We start from the raw sequence: 24,719 nt of genomic DNA on the forward strand, positions 1-24,719 counted from the left end.
TGGTTGAGAACTTTTTTTACACTATATGTGAAAGGTCTTGTAGTGAAACAGTCCGACCTCTGCTACAAATGTGAAAAGATAAATTTCCTTTGTCTACTGATGAAAAAAAGCAACTGTCCTTATCAAGAAAAATGTCTCCATTCTCAATACAGAAGACAAGTCGTTTCTGTACAAAAAGGCACAGAAAATGTTGTCACAATTGGCCATGGTGGGATGTGGTGTGATGCAGTGCAGTGCAGGGCGGTGTAGGTGTGGTGTGGTATTTCCGTGTTTTGCTGTTATCAAAATGCAACTGCTACAACCAAGTTCATATCCAGGTGCTGCAGCTTAGTGCCCAACCACTGAGCCGCCACAGAAGGTATAAAGAGCCTACAGGGACCATGAGTTCAGTTGGTGCTGCTCAGCATGGCACTATAACAGCCTTTTCCGGCCATGAGGCTATTATAGACAATTACTGTACTTCTTCATGGCCAATACATTCTAAATGAGCATGCATGTTCAACTGTACTACGGTGCCTGTACTACAGTACTGCAATGCATGCTCAAAGAAAGCTTATATGCTGTTAAACATCTAATTTTTGGGTTCGTGCTTTATTCTTTGTAATGATGCCCTACTGATGCCCTACTAATGATAACACTACTGTTCACGAATCACCCCGTCAGATTTGCCTACGACTCCTGAATAACTTATAATTGAAATTCTTTTCTCATTTGTTCTGGTTTCGGTTTCAACAGCTGAGCAATGGCTGTGAGGTCAAAGTCAAGTCTAGGTCACGTGGGTGTCTAGGTCCCGTGAGGGATGAAAAAACAGATATAATCCTTGCTGTGTCATTCAAATTCACTACAATGATAAGGCCAGCCTGCCTCAAGAACAGGAATCACTTGCAAGTGAAGAATCAACAATTATATCGCTGTTTTCTCCTGTCATGCATCAAGACTTGATTGTGATGTCACAGCCCCCCCCACCAGCAGCTGAAACCAAAACTGGTGTAAAAATGAAAATTTAATTATAAACCATTTAGCAGTTGTAGGCGAAAACTGTGTGCAGATCAATACACGAATGCCTTATGCATCATTACCAGGAAGAAAAATGCCACCAAAATCTGATGTCTATACTCCTTTAACACATATTAGTATGACATAAAAACTTCAACCACTGGTTACACATAAACAACTGGCATTATTACACCATACATATTATTTAAAATGCCTGTAAGCTATAAGCAGAGTTAACTCCCACCAGAAAGCAAAATAAAAAGTGAAAATCTGTTTCATTGAACAACAGCTGAAGAGTACTTCATTAGCCTGGAGCTGCCAAACTGCAGACCTTTTGCTGTAAATGAATTATACGCTTTTGCTATCATGGACCTGTTCTCTGCATCGACAAGAGCCATTTCATCATAGCCAATGACAAGCTCAGATTGCGATAGGTTGATAACCGTCTCAAAGGGAGGTAGTGACAAGCCTGATGATATTTTGCACACAAATGAGAACCAGATAGCATCTGCATGACAACAGCAGTAATGGCGATCTCTTATCTATCCCAAAATGCAAATAATTCCAGCAAGAGGCACATAAATGCAGTTCACAATGAGTAAGATTAATTTTATTGCCTAGATTATTAAAAAATCCACCCACTACAGGCTGACTACAATGTTAAAAAATTGCCAATTTAAAGAAGGAGGATCAAATTATAAGCCAGTACGTGCAACAACTGTCAACCGAGTGAAAAATAAGACAGAAAAATAAAACGCAACAACTATTATGAGATAAAATTCTGCTAGGTAAGCTGAGAAAACTACTCGCACACAGTAATAATGACCGACATTCTTTAAAAGCGAGTAGTAGTAGTGCAGTTCAAAAAGGAAACACAGCTATGCAAGAAACTGAGAATCATGCCTCTAAGAGAGATATTTCTAATAAATTTTCATGAAATAAGGTACAAAAAGAACCTACTAAAATACTGGTTCTAGCCTCGATGCCCATCAAAAATTATTTTATTACAAAATTTGAATGAGGTGTTATTAGCAAATAAATGCGCTGCCAAATAATAATAACTAAATGTTGAAAACAAGCAACATATTAATCAAAATCGATCTACATGCCTTTCCCACTGCTATCGCCTACTATTCCTTTACTCTGTTCGTGCCGGACATCACAGTGCCTTTTCTTTTTCAATCAAACAGCTCAAGCAAGATCAATGCCAGGGAAACAATGCGATCTCGACTAAAAAAGTTAGGAATCGCGAAAGCAACGGCGGAAGCTTCTTTTCCCTGCTACATTATTCCCCTATTACATCCTATCAATGTAAGGTGCTACATTACTGGGGACACTTAAGCTCATCCTTTCAGGGTATGATGCGAGAGCGTAAGCTACCAGCCCCCATATAAAGTCACGCTTCCATCAAGCTGTATGGACGTGCCTGCGTGTCGTAGGGGTAACGAGAATGCGAACGGTTCTGATCATAAACGGTTCTGGCAGGATGATTCTGATATCACCCTCCATATATGAAAGGAGCGACCAGAGTTGGCAGCACCTGCCCGTGGTATAGGGGTGAAGGGAATTCAAGTGTTGTGACATGCTGATTTTTTTATGAGAAGACCATAGCTGCGTCTCTTCTTCACGGCGGCCACCCGAGGTCTCGCTTTGGCTATCAGAGTGTTGCTTTCGCAACAAAAATTTGGTTTGGTTTATGGGGAGCGATGTCAGCTATAAGAAACGTCATATTGGCAGGCTTGTAGTGAAGGGTTCCAGATATTTTGCAGGGAAAACAAAACTATGGCTGTAATTAACAGAAATGTGTTACGTGACCATTCAAGCCTAGGCTCTAACCTTTCATCACAAGACTAATTATATAGCAGTTCCTGCTGCTTACCTTCACATTTAAGCTTAATGCCACTAGTGTCCAAGCACAAGCAAAGCTAGCAAACAGTTCAAGAATAGAAAAATAATAAAGAACAATCGCAAGTAATTGCCAATGATCCATATAGAATGGACAAAAAAGGTCCTACGCATGCAGCAATTATTAGGCTTTTAATTTAGAAAAGAAAAGGTCAGCGAAATAAAATTGCAGCTGTTCAAGCCTTCGAACTCACTTCTCTCGGTTGGAATTTTTGGGCCGAACAGTACAAGTTTAAGAACACAGTCGCTTCCATAATGCACAGCTAAAATTAATCTTAAAAGCATTTCTGACAAACTTTGCATAGAATGCAAGTACTTGTTATTCTCTTTGGTGGGCCTTCGTAGCTAAAAAGTTCAGTAACAGAAAGAAAAAAAAGTTATTTGGCACATTTCTTAAAAAACGTTGTGACAGAACAACGATGTCTTCCCCTTATCTCGTATGAGGGGCTTTCCTAGGGTCACCTATGTCAAGAAATTGAGTTTGGTTTGGTTAATCGGGCTCAACGTCCCGAAGCGAGTGAGGGACAGTGAAATGAAAGACTCTCGAAATTTCGACGCGTGGCGTGGAAATTTCTGCATGGTACACAGTACCATGTGCAGTACAGTACATAGTGCCTTGCTTTTCAGCTCCATATAAAAGTGAAATCAGCGGCCAGGATTTGATTCTGTGTTCTTGGGTTCAATTGTCTAGTGCCCTACCGAATGAGCCACCGTGGAGGGGTACCAAAAAAAATAAAGTATATTACAAGCACTTCTGTATTGCTTTTCTGCAGACGAGCTAAGCACCTAGCAAGCCTCCGTCCTGTTGCTCCAGAGCTAGTTGGTCAGCCATTTTCAAATAGTTTTTCTAAAAATATACATTAACTTATCTGACGGTCAAACCAGCAACTTCATTAATGTTCAACATATAATGATGTTTTTGCTGTATCCTAATGGCATAAGAACATGTCATCCCTTAACCCTTATCCAAAATGGTTAAGTTGATCAAAAGTCGATCCTTCAGCCTCACCTTCCGCTAAGCTTTACACAAGTAACAGACAATAAGAGTAAAAATCTTGCTGTGGTGCAAAATTTTCACACAAGGTGAACTACTTTCAGATATTTACTAGCCCCCATTTTAAGAAAGGGTTCATGAAAGCCTTACACATATAATAATTGGTTGTGAAACTATAATTCTTTATTTTATGATAACACGGCACAATACAGATACACTCCTACAAAGTACAATAAAACTAAGGCTGAGTTTTAAGGAAAGAATGAGAGAAAAACAAATCAAACCTAACACTGGAAGCATTACTGGGATAGTAAAATATTACACAATGCAATTAATCGGTTAATATAAAATGTTAACTGAACCTGACAGAGTCCCGAGATTAAGGAAGATTTTTTTTAAACCATTCTGCATTGCACCAAAAGAGCAAAGATTATTTTTTGCTCTTTTGCATTTCAACTCCGCCACCAGTGGCGTGGCCGTCGCTTTGCACGGGGCATATATGTAAATCATATTTTCAAAAATGAAAAGGGGCACTATAATACATTTTGTATATTCTGAAATTTTTATTACCTCTTCATTACATTAATTAGATTTATTTTTATTTACGAATAATTTATAAATATTTGTTACTTATTGGTGAAATAAATTTATAAATATTTATTCACATTTATTAAATGTTAAAATACACACATTTATAAATCTCATTTTATTATTTTTTTCCTAGAAAGTCCTCAATAGAAGATTTTTTCAAATCCCAACAGTTTGATATGTTATGCTATGGTTGCTCAAATACTGCATTCATAAAAAAAAATTTTACATGACCCCTTAGAATCACCGGTTTCTTGACGGCTAGCCCATCATAAAAAAAAAAAAGAAGTGCTCTTTTGCATTTCCAGGAACTGCAGCCTGGATTTACTGTCATTACCTCCATACAGTCAGCAGGTTTACATCTTTAAAAGCTAAAAGTTGTCCTTTGTGCACTATATATAGCACAGGCGACACTGCTCAAAGGGTTTTTCCAGAGCTCAGACAGTGGCTTCAGCCAACGGAGTACTAGACTAAGGAATGAATAGTCCAATTCGGAACAAAACTAACATTAACATGAAGTGAAGTCCACAAACATGATAACATCAGAGCCAATGTCACCTAGAATGAAGAAAACACAATTTCACTACATCATTATAGAATTTTCTTACCTTACAGCACATGAGACACTTTTTGTGTTGAAAAATGCTTGTTAACTTCGAATGCATACATATATCTCTTGAATGTGTACATACACTACATAGATTATACTGCCATACATACAGCTTCTTGTTGGTGCATTCAATAAATGCAAAAAATCATTATAGAATTTTCTTACCTTACAGCACATGAGACACTTTTTGTGTTGAAAAATGCTTGTTAACTTCGAATGCATACATATATCTCTTGAATGTGTACATACACTACATAGATTATACTGCCATACATACAGCTTCTTGTTGGTGCATTCAATAAATGCAAAGTGGAGTCACAGTACTACACCTTCTAAAACACAGCCAGCCCATCGACTAAATGAGTCTAAAAGATAAAATATTGCACTTTGCGAAATTATCAATTGATACTTATGTTTTCAAAACTGTCCATTACTTCATATTTCGCTAAACATAATTTCCAGTACCAAGATGCCTTTTCAGAGTCAAAATTGCCCAGTGCTTCCACTGCTATCCCACAGTTTACACATGTTTATTTGCATTTTCACTTTGAAGGATATTATTTTTGCAATGCACCCTTTAAACGAAAACTAAGCACGCGGTTGACCACAAATGCCAGACTTGCATAATGCACGCGCTATTTGGTGCTTCATTCTGTGCAGAAAAATATTAAGTGCAGTACCCTCAAATAGAGACTGTCCCTTTTGGCACTGAAGTGTTTTCTACAGATAACCCTTGACTACTACACATTGGGTGCAGATTAAAGTCTGAAAATCGACTTTTGTACCGCCATTGGCTGACGCAGATGGAGTGCAGTGTTACTAGGAGGCAGAGCACTATCAGACATGAGTTAAAATGTTTTTTGCTTGTGTATTTCACCTCAATATGATATTTGTAAGCTTTTTTTTATGTGCTTGTTTTATGCCAAACAAGCTAACAAACTCCAGTGTGTATTGTGTGCATGCCGGGAACTGATCAAAGTCTAAAAGCTGCAGTGGACTATGAGAGACGCTGCATTGGATAAATCCAGGTTAATTTTAACTGCCTGGGTGTTTTTTTAATATACTTTGTCATTGCAAGTGCATGCTGCAATTTTGAATTCCATTACAATCAAAATGCAGCAGCCACAGCTGAAAGCATATCATGTTTATCGGAAAGCCTTACCAGTGTGCACGTGTTCTGTCAAGAAAACATTCATCACCTTCAAGAAACATTCACCTGTCAAGAACCACACCAGCGCTGGCATCACCTATACCACAATTGTGTGACGCACGCATTTGAATTCTCAATGGGAACGAAGACACTTAGCACATATGAGAGACCTGCTTCCCTTGAGCTAATTATAGAAGATTGAAGAAGTTGTCAACATGCCTGACTTTAATATTTTGCTCTTAAAGGAAGGGTCACTGTCAACTTCCCAATATGTCAAATATTATTCCACTGGGCAATGTCGACCAACGTTATTGAGAGGCATGGCACTATAGAGTTTTATTGAACCTTTTGACCAAAAGACGGCAGAAAAATGGGGTGAAAACCGAGGAAGAGGAGGTGGCGGACGGTCTACGCACCCGCCCGACCGCCTCTTCTCCCGGCCATCGTCGCAGTGATTTGACGAGTAGGAGTCCGAGGAATTGTCGCACCGCGATGCGTTGTGCAGTTGCTGTCTCGCCTGGATCCGAAAGTCGTCAGCCGCTGCGATGGCTTTGCTCTGCAGCGCGAACGTCTGGTAATCTTGCGGGATCTCGCCTGGGAATCCCCGCAAGCGGCCAGCACACAGGACAGGAGAGTGAGCGAGGGGAAGAGAGAGAGAGAGAGCGCGTGTGTCAGGGAGTAGAGGGAGAGTGAACAGCGTGTTTAACAACAGCAGCAGCGCACGCGCGCGCGCGGCCGGTTCACACTGGGCGACGTGGCCCAGCGAGCAGCACAGCATCTACACCGCCGCTTCGCGTATTTGTACACAGTTCGAATCGAAGTACGGGAGCCATCGTGGGCAGAGAACTCCATTGGCGGACGATACGACGCAACGCAACGATCGCGGCTTGTTTATCAAAGGAATGTGCGCACATTTCTAAGCAGCCCCCCCCCCCCCTCCCCCCCAACCGCGCCTTTTCTTTCTTAAAGGGAAGAGGATGAGGAGGCGCTGCGAGGGGACCGGAGAAGGGAACTCCCCGTCACACACGCACGCGCACGCCCGGCCGGAGGAGGCCGCATGCGTTCTCACGCATGTGCGCCGCGCATGGCACACGCGCACAACGACGCCCGCCAACGCTTGCGCGGGGAGGGAGGAAACAAAAACAGCGGCCGCTTTAGCCCAATGAGGAGTGTCAGGTGGACCTCTCAATGCGTCACGCTCGCGAGAGGGGGAGGTGCTCTCCCGAAGCACGCACGACCACGCGAGCGCCAGAGATGACGATCAAGGCAATGCACTGCGGCTACAAGATACTTGATAGGCAGCGTGCACCAAGGCGAGCAGCAACGACCTGCGCACAGGCAATCGAGCGATCCACATTTTCGCGATTTATGAAGACATACATCTACACACACACTTCGTGCATTATTTGGGCGTAGGACCGATCTCCAAAGTGCCACGTAAAGGAGGTAGTAAATTGACAATAAAGCTACAGCAAAGATGAGACAAAGCCGCAGTCCGGGGCCGTCTGACGTAAAAGCGTTGTGCTCCAGCGGTCACAAACCGCACCGCGTTGCAGCGCACACGTAAAGGCACATAAAGAAAAAATGAAAGTAATGCAACAGCAAGCATCGAAAACAGATACGTAAAAAATAAAACGGTCACTGGCTCGTGGCGCGAACGAAAGCACCTGCGACGTTGTCCTGACGAGGCCAACGCGTTTGACGGCGCCGCTGTGCTGCAAAAAACACCACCCCACCCTGCGTAGTCACGGCACTCATCCGGTTATTTACATTAAACGGGGCCATCTTCCAACCTTCGTCCCGCAAACAGCAGCTATTTTCGCAGCTCACCGATGCGCCAGCGAGCATAAGCAAGGCCAATCTAACTCGCGAAGGTTCGGCGGAGCTAGGGGACGTTGTTTTCGAGTCCACTGACACATGCGTACCCGATGCGACCCTTATTCGGCCGACCGCGTATTAGATGCACTCGACGCCGCGACAGCGGACAAGGAGCGACATTGTTCGCCGACGGGCCCCCATTCGCTCGCTTCCGGGCCCGATCGCGGACACACCCGGTGGCCGATCAAAGGCTTGGGCTCATCGCAATCGCCCACGAGCCGGGAAACACCGCACGGGCTACCGTTCGCGATCACTGAGGCACACATCCGAGGCTACCGACGGTAATCCGGAACGAAATATCCTTACCACGTGCTTTTGCTTCCGATCTATATTCGATGTATTTGGCGGCTTCAAGCAGAGTATCTAAACTCATGTCGTAGAGCAGTTCCCGATGAATCCTGCACTCAGGTGGAGCCGATCTCGGTGGTGGCTTTGGCGAGCTACACGTCTTTTTCCACAGCAAACTAGAACACTTTCCTCACAAGATGGCGGGAGCTCATCAAAACACTCGCAGAACACTCCTGTAGTATGCCGACGCACCACGTGGTAACCGTGATTGACGTGCCACTCTAGCGCGTCCTTATGCATTGATCGCATTTCACACGTCTCATATGCAGGCTGCTTTGGTCGAAAGGTATAATAAACGCGTATTCGGAGCAATTTGGCTCCTTTAATAGTGATGCCTAATGTTGCAAACAGAAGATTATATTATTAAATGACACAAGTTGACCGCAAGCGCCTGCAGAGCTGGTTTAAAGAATAACATTAATAACTGCTGAGATTGAGAGGTTTGAAACACGCCAGAAGATTTTGCATACTTCGAGAAATAGTACTAAATGCATTTCACATCATACAACAAGCAAATATTTTACGATGCCTTTATTGTAGCAAAAATAGTGTTTGCCTTGAGATATGCGTATAAGGACGCATGGAATGAAACATTTGATACGTCACGTGCTGACCAATGACAGCACGAGAAAACATAGCTAGTGGGCGGAGTTACAAAATCACGTGTTGTTGTGGATGTTTTTTCCGCGGCACGAGCATGACAATTGTCCGACCTTTGCTGAAAACATGTCGGTTTCGCGTTTTCAGAGTCACCACGAGGTATTTCGGCTATCAAATGAATTCGGTGGATCCGTGGTTGCCGACAACTGAAGTACGTGAGGCCAGACGGGCGTGGGCGCGAGCCCACGGTGTGAAAAGCTCGCCTTAAATGGGGTCATGAACCCTAACCGGAAAGTTGCGCTTGGGATATGACACGCTGGCCGCAGCTGTAATCAGATTCAGAACCGGCTATAGATGAACACGTTGATGCCTGCGCCTTCACGCTTCCTGTGCCTGCCGACGTACAGCTTTTGCCGCCCCAACGAACGAAGAGGCGCACGAAACGTGCGAAATACCCACGCGACAGAAGCTAGCTCTGCGATAACACTAGGGGCGTCCCCAGCTGCTTAGGGCTAGATAGTTTCCGTTTCATCTGCGTTGTGTGTAAGGCACATTTATCTGCTTTGACCGATAGAGCATTGCAGGAAACAGTGATCCAGAGTGTTAATGTTGGTGTGAAAACGTTTTACCCTTGTCCCGTTTTTCATCGCATCGACGTAGGCCACACCATTTACTTCAGGTTGCCTCACGGTAGCTGCACCAACCAAATACATTTTCTTCGAATGGATAAACAGCACAGGAGACAAGCGTCAGCGTTAGTGCCTTTAATGTTCGGCCTTTTTTATTTATTTTCGTGTATGCAGAATATTCTTGAGAACGCACATATATACAAACTAGCAGAGCGAACGACGATTCGTGAGCGGCTATTTACAAGCATATCCTTGCAGAACACCACCAGTGCAAATACAGGGCTGATACTGCAGCTTTTTGCAGCCATATCTTGCACATGTTCCGTTTTACTTTGCTCACAAGCATTCGTGAGTGGAACTGGCTGCTGTCAATGACAGCACCTTTCATTATTTGCGAAAAGCCTAAACGAATTGTGCTCTTGGTGAATGAATAACTGGTGCACAAACTGGACTGGTATAACAACTACAAGAAGGTTTATTCCACCCTTACTTAATTTTGCTGACAGGACTACTGAAAAAGGGAATGACCTCTATTAAGACCAGCTTTCATAATAAACGCAGCAGTGAATTTGTGTTAGTGAATGCAAAAGAAAACATTCCCTGCCAAAAAAGCAAGTCACCATGCCATAAGCAAACATGGCACAAAGTTAAGAAATCCAATTTCTGTCCTGTTATCACACAAAAACTTAACTTCCATGTCAGTGTATCTGGAATACGTGTGGAACCTGCGCTTGGCAGCAACAGGCAGCAGCTCTCCCTCTTCAACAGCCCAACATCATATCCAAGTTTCTGCTTGTGCACGGAAACTGTGAGATGACTAGTCAGCATCACAGTTGGAAAAAGTGCAAAGCAGTGTTGTGCAAAGTGCTTATGATGACACCAGGTGTGGCTCAGGTGGCCAGACTCAATGTCTGCTGAGGTGTGCAACTTTTGCCACCACAGCATTCTCTCAGCAATCAAGCAGCCACACAGAAGCCCCATGGCTTTCTGGAATTTTGCAGACCGTGTCTTCGCAGGGTAATGATGAAACCCTGGTCAAGCATGTATAACCTGCAGGCAAACAAGCAAGTAGCGTGAATTTCATCTCTCTCCATGACAAACTACAAAAAAAAAAAAGGACAGCTGCAACGTAACTACACTGACTCCGAAGAAACTGTCACATCATCATGCCCAAAAAACAGGTGTCAGTATGGTGTTCATAATAAAGACAGTAAAATTTATTCCCCATGGCAGCGCAATAGATTTCCTCCTATATTAATCTGACATATTAAACAATGGAGGCGAAAAGCAAGGTGCCCGTGTGCTGTGCGATGTCAGTGCACGTTAAGAACCCCAGGTGGTCGAAATTTCCGGAGTCCTCCACTACGGCGTCTCTCATAGCCTGAGTCGCTTTGGGACGTTAAACCCCACAAACCAAACCAAACCTAAACAATGCATATTTTATTTACTATTCGCACGAGGCCCTTCATTTTAGAATAAAGCCGTATTTCTTACCAACTTCTACATATAGAGCGAGTGTTAAAAAATTTGAGTAACTCGAATTTCTGTTTAAAAAAAAAAAACTATTTTTGAAAAAGCATTAGAAATGACTAGGCTACCGAGCAGTGACTGTAAATTCGTTCAAGTCAGGCCTCTATGATTATTACCGGTGGTCTCACCATTGATGCACTCATCTGCTTGTCTCGCTAGCGAGCCTATGCCTTTAATGGCAAATTTTCATTTTTAAATGGTGTCAACAGGTACCCTGCAAGACCTAGGAAACAAAATGCAGGCATGCATAACTGTACCAAGTGCTGCTTGCATATGATTCTTTAAAACTGCTTATGCCAAATAGAAATTGCTTTCAAACTTGATGCATTCAGAGGGTCTGGGTGTCAAGAATAGGCACAACAACCTGACCATAGCGAATACTCATTTTCAACAGCACAAGAGGCGCCTGTACACATGGATTTCACCGGACGGTCTGTACAGGAATCAGATCGATTATATTATTTGCCGGCAGAGATGGAGAAGCGCTATAAAAGCAGTAAAAACAAGGCCTGGGGCCGATTGTGGCACCGATCATCAGCTTCTTGTTGCCAAAATTAAGCTTCGATTGAGGAAAACGCAGAAAACTAGAAGGCCTTTCAGGTATGATCTGGATCAGATTCCATTAGAATATGCTGTGGAAGTGAGGAATCGGTTTCAAGAATTAGCTCTAGAAGACAAAGAGCCCGAAGAGATGTGGACTGATGTTCGTGATATAATACAAGAAGTTGCTACTAAGGTAGTTCCAAAGCAAAAGAAATGCAAAAAAGCAATCTGGTTATCTGAAGAGGCTTTGCAAATAGCCGAGGAAAGGAGGATGGCAAAAGGTATGGGGGAAAGAGAAAGATACAAGGTTCTCAATGCGGATTTTCAGAAAATGGCAAGGAGAGATAAGAATGCCTTCCTGAACATACAGTGTCAAGCAGTTGAGGACAACAGCCAATTAAGGAACACAAGAGCTCTGTATAAAAAAATCAAAGATATCAAAGGAAGCTTCTGTGCTAAGCTGGGCGTGATAAAGGACAAACGAGGCAAGGACCTCACTGAAGCCTCAGAGATAAAGAAGAGGTGGCAGGAATACACAGAAGAACTGTACAAGAAGGACCCGGATGTGCAAACCCAACATAGGACGGTTGTGATTACTGATCTCGAGCCGGGCATCCTGAAGAGTAAAGTTGAATGGGCCTTAGCCAGCCTTGCTAAGAACAAAGCTAGCGGAGTTGATGGTATTCCAGCTGAGTTGCTTCAAAACCTCAACCACGACGCTGTTAACACACTGCATACATTATGTCAAAAGATTTGGACAACCCTGCAGTGGCCACAGGATTGGAGGAGGTCAGTTTACATCCCCATTCCAAAGAAAGGCAGTGCCAAAGATTGTTCCAACTACCGCACGATCGCGCTTATTTCGCATGCTAGCAAGGTGATGCTAAAAATCCTGCAAGGTAGGCTGCAGCAGTATGTGGATCGGGAGCTTCCGGACGTGCAAGCTGGGTTTCGCAAGGGCAGAGGAACTAGAGACCAAGTTGCCAACCTTCGCTGGATCATGGAAAAAGCAAGAGAGTTCCAGAAACCCATTTGCTTCTGCTTTATTGATTATGCGAAAGCGTTTGACTGCATAGATCACAGCAGATTGTGGCAAGCTCTCCAAGAGATGGGAGTTCCAATTCACCTCATCTGTCTCCTCAGGAACCTTTATGAAGGGCAAGAGGCCACAGTCAGAACTGGGCATGGTCTTACTGATTGGTTTCCGATTGAGAAAGGGGTGAGGCAAGGCTGCATACTGTCGCCCTGCCTATTTAACCTATATGCAGAGTGCATCATGAGGAAGGCCGGTCTGGACGAGTCTTCAGCTGGAGTGAAGATTGCTGGAAAACGTATCAACAACCTTAGATATGCGGATGATACCACTTTAATGGCAGAAAGTGAAGTGGAACTCAAGAGACTTCTGATGCGCGTACAAGAAGAGAGTGAGAAGTTTGGGCTTAAACTGAACATTAAAAAGACGAAGATCATGGCGTCTTGCCCTATCAAGTCCTGGAGCATCAATGGACAAGAAGTGGAAGCTGTGACAGATTTTCTGTTCTTGGGCGCCAAGATTACCTCGGAAGGAGACTGCAGCCATGAAATTAGGAGACGCCTGCTTCTGGGAAAGAGCGCAATTGTTAGCCTTGACCGCCTAGTAAAGAGCAGAGACATTAGTCTGCCAACCAAGATCCGTATAACCCGTGCTATGGTCTTTCCAGTTGTGATGTATGGATGTGAGAGTTGGACTGTGAAAAAGGCTGACCGCCGAAGAATTGACGCGTTTGAATTGTGGTGCTGGCGAAGACTCTTAAGAGTTCCTTGGACTGCCAGAAGATCAAATCAGTCGATATTGTCGACCATAAACCCTGACTGCTCATTGGAGGGTCAAATTCTAAAGTTAAAGCTCGGCTACTTTGGTCATCTGATGAGAAGAGAGGAGTCGCTGGAGAAAGATTTGATGTTGGGAAAGGTTGAGGGTCGCCGGAGAAGGGGTAGGCAGCGAACGCGATGGTTAGATGGCATTCTCGAGGCATTGCAGATGAAGCTATGTGATGTTAAGAAGATAGTGAGAGACCGGAAAGCGTGGTGTGACATGGTCCATAGGGTCACGAAGAGTCGGACACGACTGAACGCCTGAACTGAACTGATGACAAATATAGAAATAATGAAAGTGAAAGACAGCTGCCAGAAAAATATTACCAGCATGACAGCTCGGATATTTCCCTGATACAGCTTAGGCCTTATGTGGGATAAAACATATCCTCTTAACTAAATAGCAATCATCATTAGTTTAAAGAATGACCACAAAATCTTGTTTGAAGAAGTTTTAAGACAAGGGTTTTCTTTTCTTCTCCATTTCAACAAAATTATTGCCTAATTTTTACCTCCCAATTTCACACAATTAAGACCAGAAAACAAAGATGGCCGCACATATACAGTCAACATCAGCAGGAACGACAGCAATGCATAATTAAGTAGGGACATACTTTTAAACGCAAGCTTCGCTTTTTATTAGATTTGCAGTTTCTTGCATGTTCACAATGCTTTCAAACTTGTGAACACAAAATTTCAACACTAATGTAAAAACCTTTTGTTACTTTTTTTTGTACACATAGTGGGAAACGTGCAGGCTGGACAAAACGTGGTAGAAGACTAGTTCAACATTTACGACATTTCTGAATGCATGTTACACATCATAATAACCTTAGATGATTTTTTCTAGAAACAGTAAGCTTAGATGTGTCTAAACTGCGATGAGAATGTCACACCAAAAATTCTCAATATATTAAAATGAAAAATCAAGACTGTCATTACATGTGTAGCATTCTACGAGTGCAACAAAACAAACCAGTCAAAATACACATAGCAGTTGTGAAGAAATCTAATCCACAAAGTGAGCGTGTAGTAAAAAACAGAAAAAAAACAACAACATATTTTTGCACTTCTTTGATACACAGTATTTTATATGCTTTTTCTGCGATTCGCAGGAAAAAAAAAAATTTTTACCGTGCTTCCAATGCGTCCCCCTTAAACAGCTTTCCAAAAGAAGAGGGGGGGGGGAGGCCTCCCACATTTCTGTCGAGGTGAAATATAGAGCACTCAAAACACCCAAGTGCTGTGCGATGTTAGTGCTTGTTATTGTTAAAGAAACCCAAGCGGCCAAAATCCATTCAGAGCCCTTCTATATGATATTCTTTCCCTCACCTCCTTCCCTCATGGCACGCTTCAGATGTCCACCAAAAGATGAGACTGTGACTGCTCCATTAGTGTTATTTCCTCAAAACCAATTTTTTCATGCAATAATTGTTAATATATCACAGCTAATTATATTAAAGGCCAGACTGCACAGTCAAAGTATGCCTGCATGAGGTACCAAGAAAGCATATCTACAAGTAACAACGTCACAGAAGTGTAAAAAAATGCCAGCAGAGACTGCTCTTCTGAACAGCTTTCACATAAGGGAAAAAAACGTAACAATTTTTGTTCACGCCTCTGAAATTCACTGAGCTCAACACAATGTGTGCCCTATGCTGAAAGTGACATTTCTAGCCGCAAAACACACAAAGACAGCAAGATCGATGCCGCCCAAAAAATTAAGAGTGCAGAGGTTAATTCAGCCTTGTTATCAGCAGATGAAGCAAGTGCCTCAAGTCTGGATTTCAAGAACGAACACTCTAGCAATCTGCACACGGTGAAACACTGCTTGCGGTCCCCACCTTCTCCACGGTCACTTTGTGGAAGCGTCCACGAATGATGGCGTAGCAAGCCAGCGTCATCACCACAAAGAAGAGGAAGTAGCTGGTATGGATCAGGTGCAGGTTGACTAGGGAGCGATCACCCTGGTGAAAAATAAAGGGAGGGAAAGGAAACAAACCGGGGAGACAAACGGCTCTCATCAATTTCCCCAGAAACCAATAAAAAAAAGACATTGTCCACACACAATTTCGATGCCATACACATCTCGACATTGAGTTCGCTAAAATCCCTGGTTGCTTTCTTGATGAAAGCAGCAGCATCGAGACTGATCACAAGGATGAAACAAAATGCAGTGTCATTTTCTGATCGCTCTATCCTGAGACAGTCCTAAAAGAAGAAGCTCTTGCTGAAAAAATGCTTCGTGGAGAAAATTACAGCCACCTCACTTAAAAACAGGGTGTGACGGCCTACCCTACACTGCCACGGAGGCCGAAACTCTACGCTAGCTTTCACTTTTTCTTTTTTTTTTTATCCATTCTCAAAGTGGTGAACCAACTGTAAGGAATAAATAGAACCTCATGAATAACTTCATTACAAATGCCCCTTCAAATTCTGTTAGACATTGCAGCTTTATAAATCTGTAACAAATCCATACTAGACAGCTCCAAAAAGCAGCCTCACTTTATTTTCAAGAGAAAGTGAAACACTGAGACAGCGTGGTACTGCTGGTTTCTGCCAGCCCTAGTCCAACAAGTTTCTGGTTACCAAACAGAACAAACGAGAAGAATGTGCAGAACAAGAGGTGATAAGATATTGCGTGCATAATTTAGAATTGCGAACTGGATGGTGCGGTAGACAGAACAGACACACCATAACCAGCCTGGCTCAATCAATACTGCCTATACATGATCCACAGCAAGGGATAGCGCAACAGCAGTAACTCCCATTGCGGCAAGCGATGCAGCAACATCAATAGTCGAGAGTCGAGCATTACGGCTCCTGTCTAAGCAGCTCCTCTACCCCCGGCAGGAGGGCTTCTTCTCGGTTTGAGGATGCTTACATAAGAGAGCATAACGGTGAGCTCTGGGTCAGGCTTGTACAGGAAGCTCGTCCAGATTCCCCCGCTGCAGTTGACGCGACCCCCCGTGTCGGCAGCTGAACGCTGCAGAAACACGGGACGGCTCACTGACGGTGGTACTGCCTCCAGGAAGCACTTAGGAGGCCGCCTGCATTTGTCGCAAGAGAAAAAGTATATATATAGTCAGCACATATACAAGGTCCTTTCCTCCAACTTTGAAGATGAGCAACCTAAACAGTATCGAATTTCCCCATTGATTGTCTTGAGTGAACAAGGAAAACTTATGTTTTCTGTTTGTGAAAATTTATCTGTGCATGTCCAAATAAAACAAAGGGTCACATAGGACAAGTCAGTAGAGTTTCTGTTCACAGTAATAATCCAATTCAGTGGCACCCCCTGGGTAAGATGATGTTGCGCCAGAAGCGGAAGGCACATTTATTGCCGCAAAAATTGCATTTTTACATTCCCCAGCTATCTGGTGAAAACGTGTGACAGCTTTACTGAAAATAACAATGTGATTGTCGTTTCGAAGTGAAAGGCAGTCTAGTCTGTTCACTGAGATTTGTGCCTGGTGTCAACACACATAGTTTGCCTGGGAAGTAGGACTGTGATGGCAACATCCGCACTTTGTTGTACGGCCTCTTCCAGATTATAAAAAGTCAGTTTCTGACAAAAGTAGCATATCCATCATTAAAGTGCATTACTCTGATACAGACCACATTCAGTCTGTCATCTGTCCTCAGGATCCCTTTAAAGCAGTTAAAACGACCTTTTAATAAAGGCACTTTTATTTTGGCTTCATGCATTTTCTTGTTCCTGTTTCAGGCATGCAATTAAGGAAAGGTGAGAAAAGATGGTCTGCAGGCATGAAATGTTCACAGTTACAATCATTTCTCGTTAACGCGACTATCATTAGTACGGACAACTCGAACGATGTACAAAATTTTGAGGCAGAAAACTTCATGTGGTGGCGTCGCGAGGGGGGTGCGGGGCCTGCGGTCCGCACCGGGAGGTGCAGCTGGTCAGTGAGAGGGAGGAAGGGGTGAGGGCCCATGAAATGAATTATTGTGTAAAGACTCTAAAATGTGCGCACAGGTGTCGCTGAGGCACTGACTGGCAAGTGTGATCTCGTAGAACGAATTATTCTGTAGTGAGCAGTGCTTGAAAACACATGCCTTAGTTTATGCCAGTCTCCACGCCATTTTAACGTTGTACCGGCCTGTTTACGGGTGTGTACCCTGGAAACAACAGCATTAACTCGATACCCATTGGAAACCCGTGCGCAGGAGAGTGTTAGACAATGCCCGCAGTCTCTTCAGCAGTCTTTTGTCTTGTTCATTTATCTCCTGTGCCCTCCTTGCTCCACGGCCCAGTCACAGGTACGTCCGCGTCACACTTTCAAAACACTGAAAGGCACTGAATTTCTGTTGCTCAGAGGAATGGCAAATCTGATCACTATGCGCTGACTGGAAATAAAAAAGAATAATGAGAAGGGAAGGAGGGCGCCTTTAGCAAAGCCAGGTGCTTTAAAAGAGGAATAGAGAGTGAATGTACCCAAGGGTGCCCACATAGTGCATCATAAGGTTCTTACATATTTTTTCTGAAAAAGGCAAAGTGATTGTTAAAATCAGAAACACAACTGAAAGCGTTAAAAAAATGAGCCTGGAGACGCCCACTGTGTCCCAGCTCCAAAAGGCCATTTCGCGCTTAATACTTTCTGTCGGGCAGCAATGTGCATTGGTAATTTTGCAGCCTCGATGCGAGAGTCAACTTGCACCTTCTGGAGAAAAGGAGAGAAGAAAAATTAAATGTAGAGAATACAGGTACAAAGTAAAAAGCTTTCACCAATGCATGTAGCATGTGAAAGGCTTTGCTTGGGACCTAACTACAACCCGTGGCATTGAAAGTTTTGAGGAAAGGGTTCAGTTACAGAGTGTGCTGAAGGAGTGTTTCTCTGTGAATTCCTATTAAATAACTTCGCTTACAACCACCTCCCTCTTGGTACTAACCACTGCAGTCAAACACCCCAAGACCATTCTGCAGCATGACGAAGACTTTCGGTTGCAGCATTTCAGAGGTGCCTTCACTGCGTAGTTCAGAGGCCCCTTTGTTCTTATTGTCTCATACTGGGAAATCACCCGCCTTAAGCCGCTTGCTCAGTGAATTTCCTCACAACTTACACGTGCTAGTGTTTCCCCCTTTTTTGGAAATATGTGCTTTTGATGTAATGTTTTGCTGAATTATCAGTCGTGGGGCACGATCACTGCGTCTAAGTGTAAAAAAGAAGAAAAAAATGCCACTTCACTCGCATTGCATGGTTGGGTGCAGAGCAAACTTGAGTTCAAAGAAAAATATGAAGACAGAGGAGGTAGAAAGGAAGTTGCGATTCGATTCGGGGCTTAAAGCACGGGGAAGGGGGACAAAGGAGGGGAGAGAGAGAGGGGGGGGGGCAGGTGCCATGCCGCGCCTCCACACCGGATGCGGGTGACCCAAGCGACACCACTGACTCTATGAATACACCTATGCCTTGCTGATAGAGAAATTCACTCTCCAGACAGTGCAGAGACTGGAAACGCACAAAGTGAATTCGTGTCAATGTATTTTTGTCACACTAATATGGTCAGTCAAAAAGAACAAAATGAATATCGAGTACCCAAGTCAATTGTTTCCTTAGCTTTATTTTCCACGCAGAACACAAATCAAATGTGGCAGGAAAGTGTAAGTGTCAGAATGATGGTCATTCTTTTTCTCATTTAGTACTCTACATGGTCAAGTTGCCTGCTATCTGTGCCTTATCATTTGCCATACTCTATGGATGCTGTGAAGAGAACTCTCTCAGAAGCTTATGCTACCTCCAAAGGCATAGTATCCATCAGCTGTCTTCAGACCAATTAAAAAAAATGTACCAGTGATTAGTGAGCTGCGAAGTAATTCGCAGATATACACGCAGGTGTGTCTCAGATTTCACAGCACCATTTCAGACAAGTAGAATCCCTCTACAGTATAGCTGCTCGCTCCAGCAAAAATCTTAACCGCATTAGTTGTTGGTGATGGCATGGCTCCGAGAATGCTGTCTATTGATTCAATGGCCACGTTGGTTTACAAAAAGAAACACTTAAATATACTTTCCACCCTGCCCTTATCATCCCTTTATATGAAAATTTTTTTTTTCGGTTATCAAATCTTAAGTTATCACACTTCCAATTTCATTTAAATTTTGCGGAAGTACGTACTAGTATATCTACATGAATAGAACGAGACTATGAATATAATGCAAGCTTAATTCCACATGAACACCAATGATTCGCACGAATACAATGCTGTCGTCCTAGGCCTTAGTGCCAATTAAGAGGCAATAGTTAAAAAACTGCCCAACATAGTCAAGAGAGGTAAAACTGCCCACATAGTGCTGCCACTGCATCATGTTCCTTGCCCAGTGCTGAGAATGCTCACCCTTTTTACCTCTTCCAATCTGCTCACTGCACTTTTACTATCTTTCCTTTTTCAGAGGATCGCATGTCCTTCTTTTATGTTCATAGCCAGCTTTACTATGTTTTTCATATGCGCGCTGCGTGCTTTGCCCCACTGGCTACAAGGCCTTCAAACAGTTGGCATCTCCTTGCTGCTTACGAGCACGATAGTTAAGCCATCTCGAGGAGCCCCGTTTTATCGTCTTTGGTATTTATTTGCCGCCAAATGTTGGCCTTGCAATTAAGCCCTTATGTCTATGGCTCTGAGATGCCCTCGTGATGCCATCATTTAGAGAGAACTATGTTGCCATAGCCAAACACCCTTGACTATAAATCTCTTCATAAAAAATGCCTTCACTATAAACAAACACAAATTCACAATCATTCATGAAGGATGAAATGGAACCGCAGTTTCACTTTACTGCATCACAGTTGGTATTACATCCGAGTTTGATATAGCGGGGTCATACAGTAACTGTTGTCAGCTTGATGCTCCCAAGGTTTTTGTCTAAATTCAAATAACTAATTACTTTATAATCAATTAATTATTTTCCAATTATCATTTTATTTGAATAGCTTTCTTAAGCACTTGTCCTCGTAGCTCTGTGTTTTTCTGCATTAGCATTTCTTTCCAAATAATAAGCTGACCACCACTAGGCACAGAAGCCGACAGTAATCCCTAAATTATGCTTTCCTCATTAATGTTTTTTTTTTCTTCATTACAGAAGACTCACTTTCTGAACAGCTTTGCTTAGAAACCAAAGAGTCCATATTAAAAAGGCACGACTATTAAATAAAAAAAGTAATAATAATCAAGCACTTCTTATCATAACTACCTCTCCTTTTTTCTGCTCTCAAAGATACACTGCACTACATATCCCATTGCAAAGCACATGACACCAGGTGAAAGAAGCATGGCCCCTTTAACACATTTCTGCCCCAGCCAAATTATATGGAAATCAATTAGCAGGAAGTAGCAGTAGAGTTGGGCAACACAGCTGGTGCTGTAAGGCCAACGAAAGCAATACTCATCAAGAAAGAAAGGCCATGCTTTAATGCGCTATTGCTGCATCTATTGAATGAGCAAAAGTTGTTGAGGGAGGGAATTTATCAACGGCGCAGGTAAGTGGATGCCGGACACGTGTAAAAATGTTCCAAAATCTGGAGGTGACACACTAACCCTGCATGGCTTTGCACTTTTCGCAAGCACCTGGTTACAGCTGCGATAATGCTCAGCAGCAAGAATGCAGCAAGAGTGGTGAGTGAAATGACACACCATACTACACCTTTGTACTAAGCAGTCCCTGATAATCCATGGCACCTTTCAAACCACTCACAACAATTAGAGTAGTGGCAATGCCTACCGTCCAATGCTTCTTCACAAACGAGGCAGTTGTTACTTTCAAGAAAAAAGTTTTATGTGGTGAACAGAGGCATTTCCACGCATGACGACATCAAGAAGGTCATGAGAGAGGGTGCCGGTGAGCAGTGAAGCTTACTTGGTCTTGGGAAGCAGGTGCGAAGGGCCCTGCAAGATAATGCAGGTGTCCGTCTCTATGTGGCAATGCTTTCCCGTACAGGCTGCTGTGCTGTCATTGATGCGAGGCCACAGGATCATGGTGAGCAGCAAGTGCTCCTTTGCTCGCTTGCCTGCAGAGAACGGCATGCATTCATCCCCTCTGTTCCTCACACATGTGAACATATATGCGTACACCCACACGCCACAACTGGGTCTGTTCAGAAAAGCAGTAAGGCGAGGGCTTTGCACTGCGCCTGATCTAACAAACAATGCAGTTCCTATAACAAGGACAAAATCAATCAGAATGACCCATTCAACGTTTGCTCTTTGCATGAATAATGAACAAGAGTGCCCAAGAAAGCATACGTGCTGGTGCACAGTGAAGCAGTTACTTTTGAAAGTGTGCCTTCCTCGTAATGTTGCGGAAAATGAAACAAGGTAGAGCAACCAATTGGCAGCAGTTCTTTTATTTGAACGTCCTCATAGTGACGCAAAGAATGAAGAATGGTAAGGTTATTAACAACAGTTTCCTGCAGTATGAACCTACTAGGATAGAGAAAACTAAAATAAATGACAAATACACCTATAAACAGCTCCTTTTCCTGTGAAATCCTAGCTTTAAATGGCCGAATGCTGCTCAGGTGAACGCTAGAAGTGGTAGAAAGCTGTGCGGTAGAAAATGGGGAAATGGCCTGACAGGCAAGCTGCAGCCTACGCCTGTGATCACAGTCCCATGTGACAAACTGTATATTCCACTTTTGGAAAAAGAATTACATTACATGTTTAATTTCACTCCTTTGCAGAGACTATGCCAATGCAAAAAAGAAAAAGCTGCAGAGGCTTAAGGCGGCTAAATCTAGTGTTATCTAGTGCAACATGTGAAAGCACTAGTTTGACATTTATCTTGGTAGATATATCATTGCTGTCTTCTCACCACTACCTGCCACAGGCACACTCGTGAGGAGGGCTGTAACGTATGTTGCCCAAGTTACCAGAGGTTACAGGAATATGAAGCCCAGCTTTAAACGTGCATGCAGTACGAACTTGCCTGCATGGCATAGGGGCAGCATGTCTAACTTGTGACCCAAAAGTCCTGGAAGGCTCGATTCTGATCTCTCCCTCCCATCTTAAAAGTGAAGCTAGAACAGGCACTGCCAACTATTTTGGTGATGGACTGAATTGGTGAGCAGGTTAAACCATGAGAAGTAGTGCTTTTGCACTAAAAGTCATTTGGCTGCTCACTGTCAGCAGATATAAGCAGATGTCCCCTACTCCTGGGCAGGAATAATGCTCCAAAACTAGACAAAACAAGATCATGAGACCGTATTTCCACGTGGTGACTTCTCTGGGCCAAAATCTGGGGGCATATTTTCATTTTTCATTTATTAACATTAAAGGCACCTTTCGGGGTATTACATAAGGGGTGGGGTAGATAAACATCGAACGTTACACTTTTCACATATTTTCACATGATTTCAATGTTGGCGTTGAAGGATGATGGGCAGGTGATGGCAGCAACGGAGTGGGATAGGTCGTTCTAGTCTGACGCGGCTCGTGGAAAAAAGAAGAGGAAAAGGTTACGGTACGGGCACGTGGACGAGAGATTTGAAGTGGGTGGCCGGTGCGATGAAATATGCGTGGCGGAGGTGCATAGATGTATAATTATTGGCATAGTGAGCTGTAATAGAATTTGTGGAAAAGAGATAGTGTGGCGGTGCGGCGACGGCAAGAAAGACTTCGTAAATTTAACTGCGATTTCAAGGATGATACACTGGCTTCGTACAAATATTGGGAGTGAATGAAATGAGCTGCTCGATTTTGGATGTCTTCAAGTGCATCGATGAGGTATCTTTGATGGGGGCTCCAAATAGGGAACGCATATTCAAGTTTAGGTCTGACCAGTGTGTTGTAGGCGAATAATCTTACATCTGCAGATGCATGACGTAAATGGAGCTTGAGAAATCCTAGGGTTTTATTAGCAGAATAAATTATGTTAGTAACGTGTTCGCGCCAAGATAAGTCATGGCTTAAAATGATACCCAGGTATTTATACGAGCGGATGAGGTCTATTGAAGTGTAAGAGAAAGAAAACGGTTGGATGTTTACGGTGAAATGAAATAAGTTTGCATTTGTTTGGGTGCCAATAGTGCCAATCATCGCACCATTTTTCAACGCGGTTAAGATCATCCTGAAGGGGATTTTGGTCAGAGATGTTTTTTATTGAGCAGTAGATCATGCAGTCGTCAGCAAATAGACGGATATCACATGAGGGGAGCTCCGGTAAGTCATTTATACATATTAAGAAGAGGAGAGGGCTTAGGATAGAGCCCTGGGGTACGCCTGAGGTTGCGGGGACTGAATTAGAAGACTGGTTATTAATAGAAACTGTCTGGGAGCGATACGCAAGGAATTCTTGGATCCATTTTAAGATGTTAGGGTGCAGGTTCAATTGTGAAAGCTTGAGCAGTAAGCGTCGATGGGAAACTTTATCGAATGCTTTAGCAAAATCTAGGAATATGGCGTCAGTCTGAATATTTAAGTCAAGGTTTGCGTGTAGGTCATGAAGGAATGTTGCAAGTTCTGTAATGCAGGAATAGGTTTTACAAAATCCATGTTGCACAGGGTGAAGGAAATTGTTAGTATCCAGAAACTGCATGATTTCAGAGTAGATAATATGCTCCATGATTTTGCATGGTACACCAGTGAGCGAGACAGGACGATAATTTAGTGGTGAATCTTTGTTACCAGATTTGTATACTGGAACGACCTTTCCCTTCCCCCAATCATCTGGTATGGTGCCTGTGGAAAGAGACCTAGCAAACAGTAATGATAAATATTTGGCAGAAACATGCTTGGCGTTCTTTAAAACTTTAGAGTTTATTTCATCTGTGCCTGCTGATGACGAAAGTGTAACTTTATCTATTACACACAGTATTCCGTTAACAGAAATATTCGTGATAGGCATGGTGTGAGCAATGATAGTAGATAGAGTGGGTAAGGGCAAATCAGGCTCACTGGTGAAAACGGAAGAAAGCGCAGTTGAAAAGATGTTAGCACATTCAGTATCACTAAATGCATCTGCATTAAGTCAAAACATAACAGTCAATTAAAAAAAGCGGCACAACCCTCTTGCTTAGCCCCCCGAAGTTCCACCTCACATCAACGCCTGACTGTGCTGAGTGCTCTCAAGCATCATTTTAACC

General features: G+C 43.2%; 2 protein-coding genes across 5 annotated transcripts in view; both read right to left on the reverse strand.

Moving 5' to 3' along the window:
* LOC146197080 (uncharacterized) overlaps positions 1–8,676 on the reverse strand; it is a 33,824-nt gene extending 25,148 nt beyond the window's left edge. For 2 of the 4 annotated variants that reach the window (XM_084598809.1, XM_084598811.1), the window contains exons 1-2: positions 8,428–8,674; positions 6,660–6,837 (exon numbers count right to left, since the gene is read on the reverse strand). In XM_084598809.1, coding sequence (XP_084454935.1) covers positions 6,660–6,837; positions 8,428–8,494 — 245 coding nt within the window. In that variant the 5' untranslated portion in view covers positions 8,495–8,674. Of the gene's footprint in view, positions 1–6,659; positions 6,838–8,427 lie in introns of all 4 variants that reach the window. The other 2 variants (XM_084598810.1, XM_084598812.1) reach the window with 2 other exon arrangements.
* A 1,142-nt stretch (positions 8,677–9,818) lies between these two features.
* LOC146197081 (transmembrane protein 248-like) overlaps positions 9,819–24,719 on the reverse strand; it is a 30,179-nt gene continuing 15,278 nt past the window's right edge. The window contains exons 4-7 of the mRNA XM_084598818.1: positions 21,497–21,647; positions 16,510–16,675; positions 15,470–15,592; positions 9,819–10,748 (exon numbers count right to left, since the gene is read on the reverse strand). Coding sequence (XP_084454944.1) covers positions 10,734–10,748; positions 15,470–15,592; positions 16,510–16,675; positions 21,497–21,647 — 455 coding nt within the window. The 3' untranslated portion in view covers positions 9,819–10,733. The remainder of the gene's footprint in view (positions 10,749–15,469; positions 15,593–16,509; positions 16,676–21,496; positions 21,648–24,719) is intronic.

The sequence above is a fragment of the Amblyomma maculatum genome, chromosome 3 (genome assembly GCF_055883805.1).
Source record: "Amblyomma maculatum isolate TAMU_Amacu chromosome 3, ASM5588380v1, whole genome shotgun sequence".
In the NCBI taxonomy this organism is placed as follows: Eukaryota; Metazoa; Arthropoda; class Arachnida; order Ixodida; family Ixodidae; genus Amblyomma; species Amblyomma maculatum.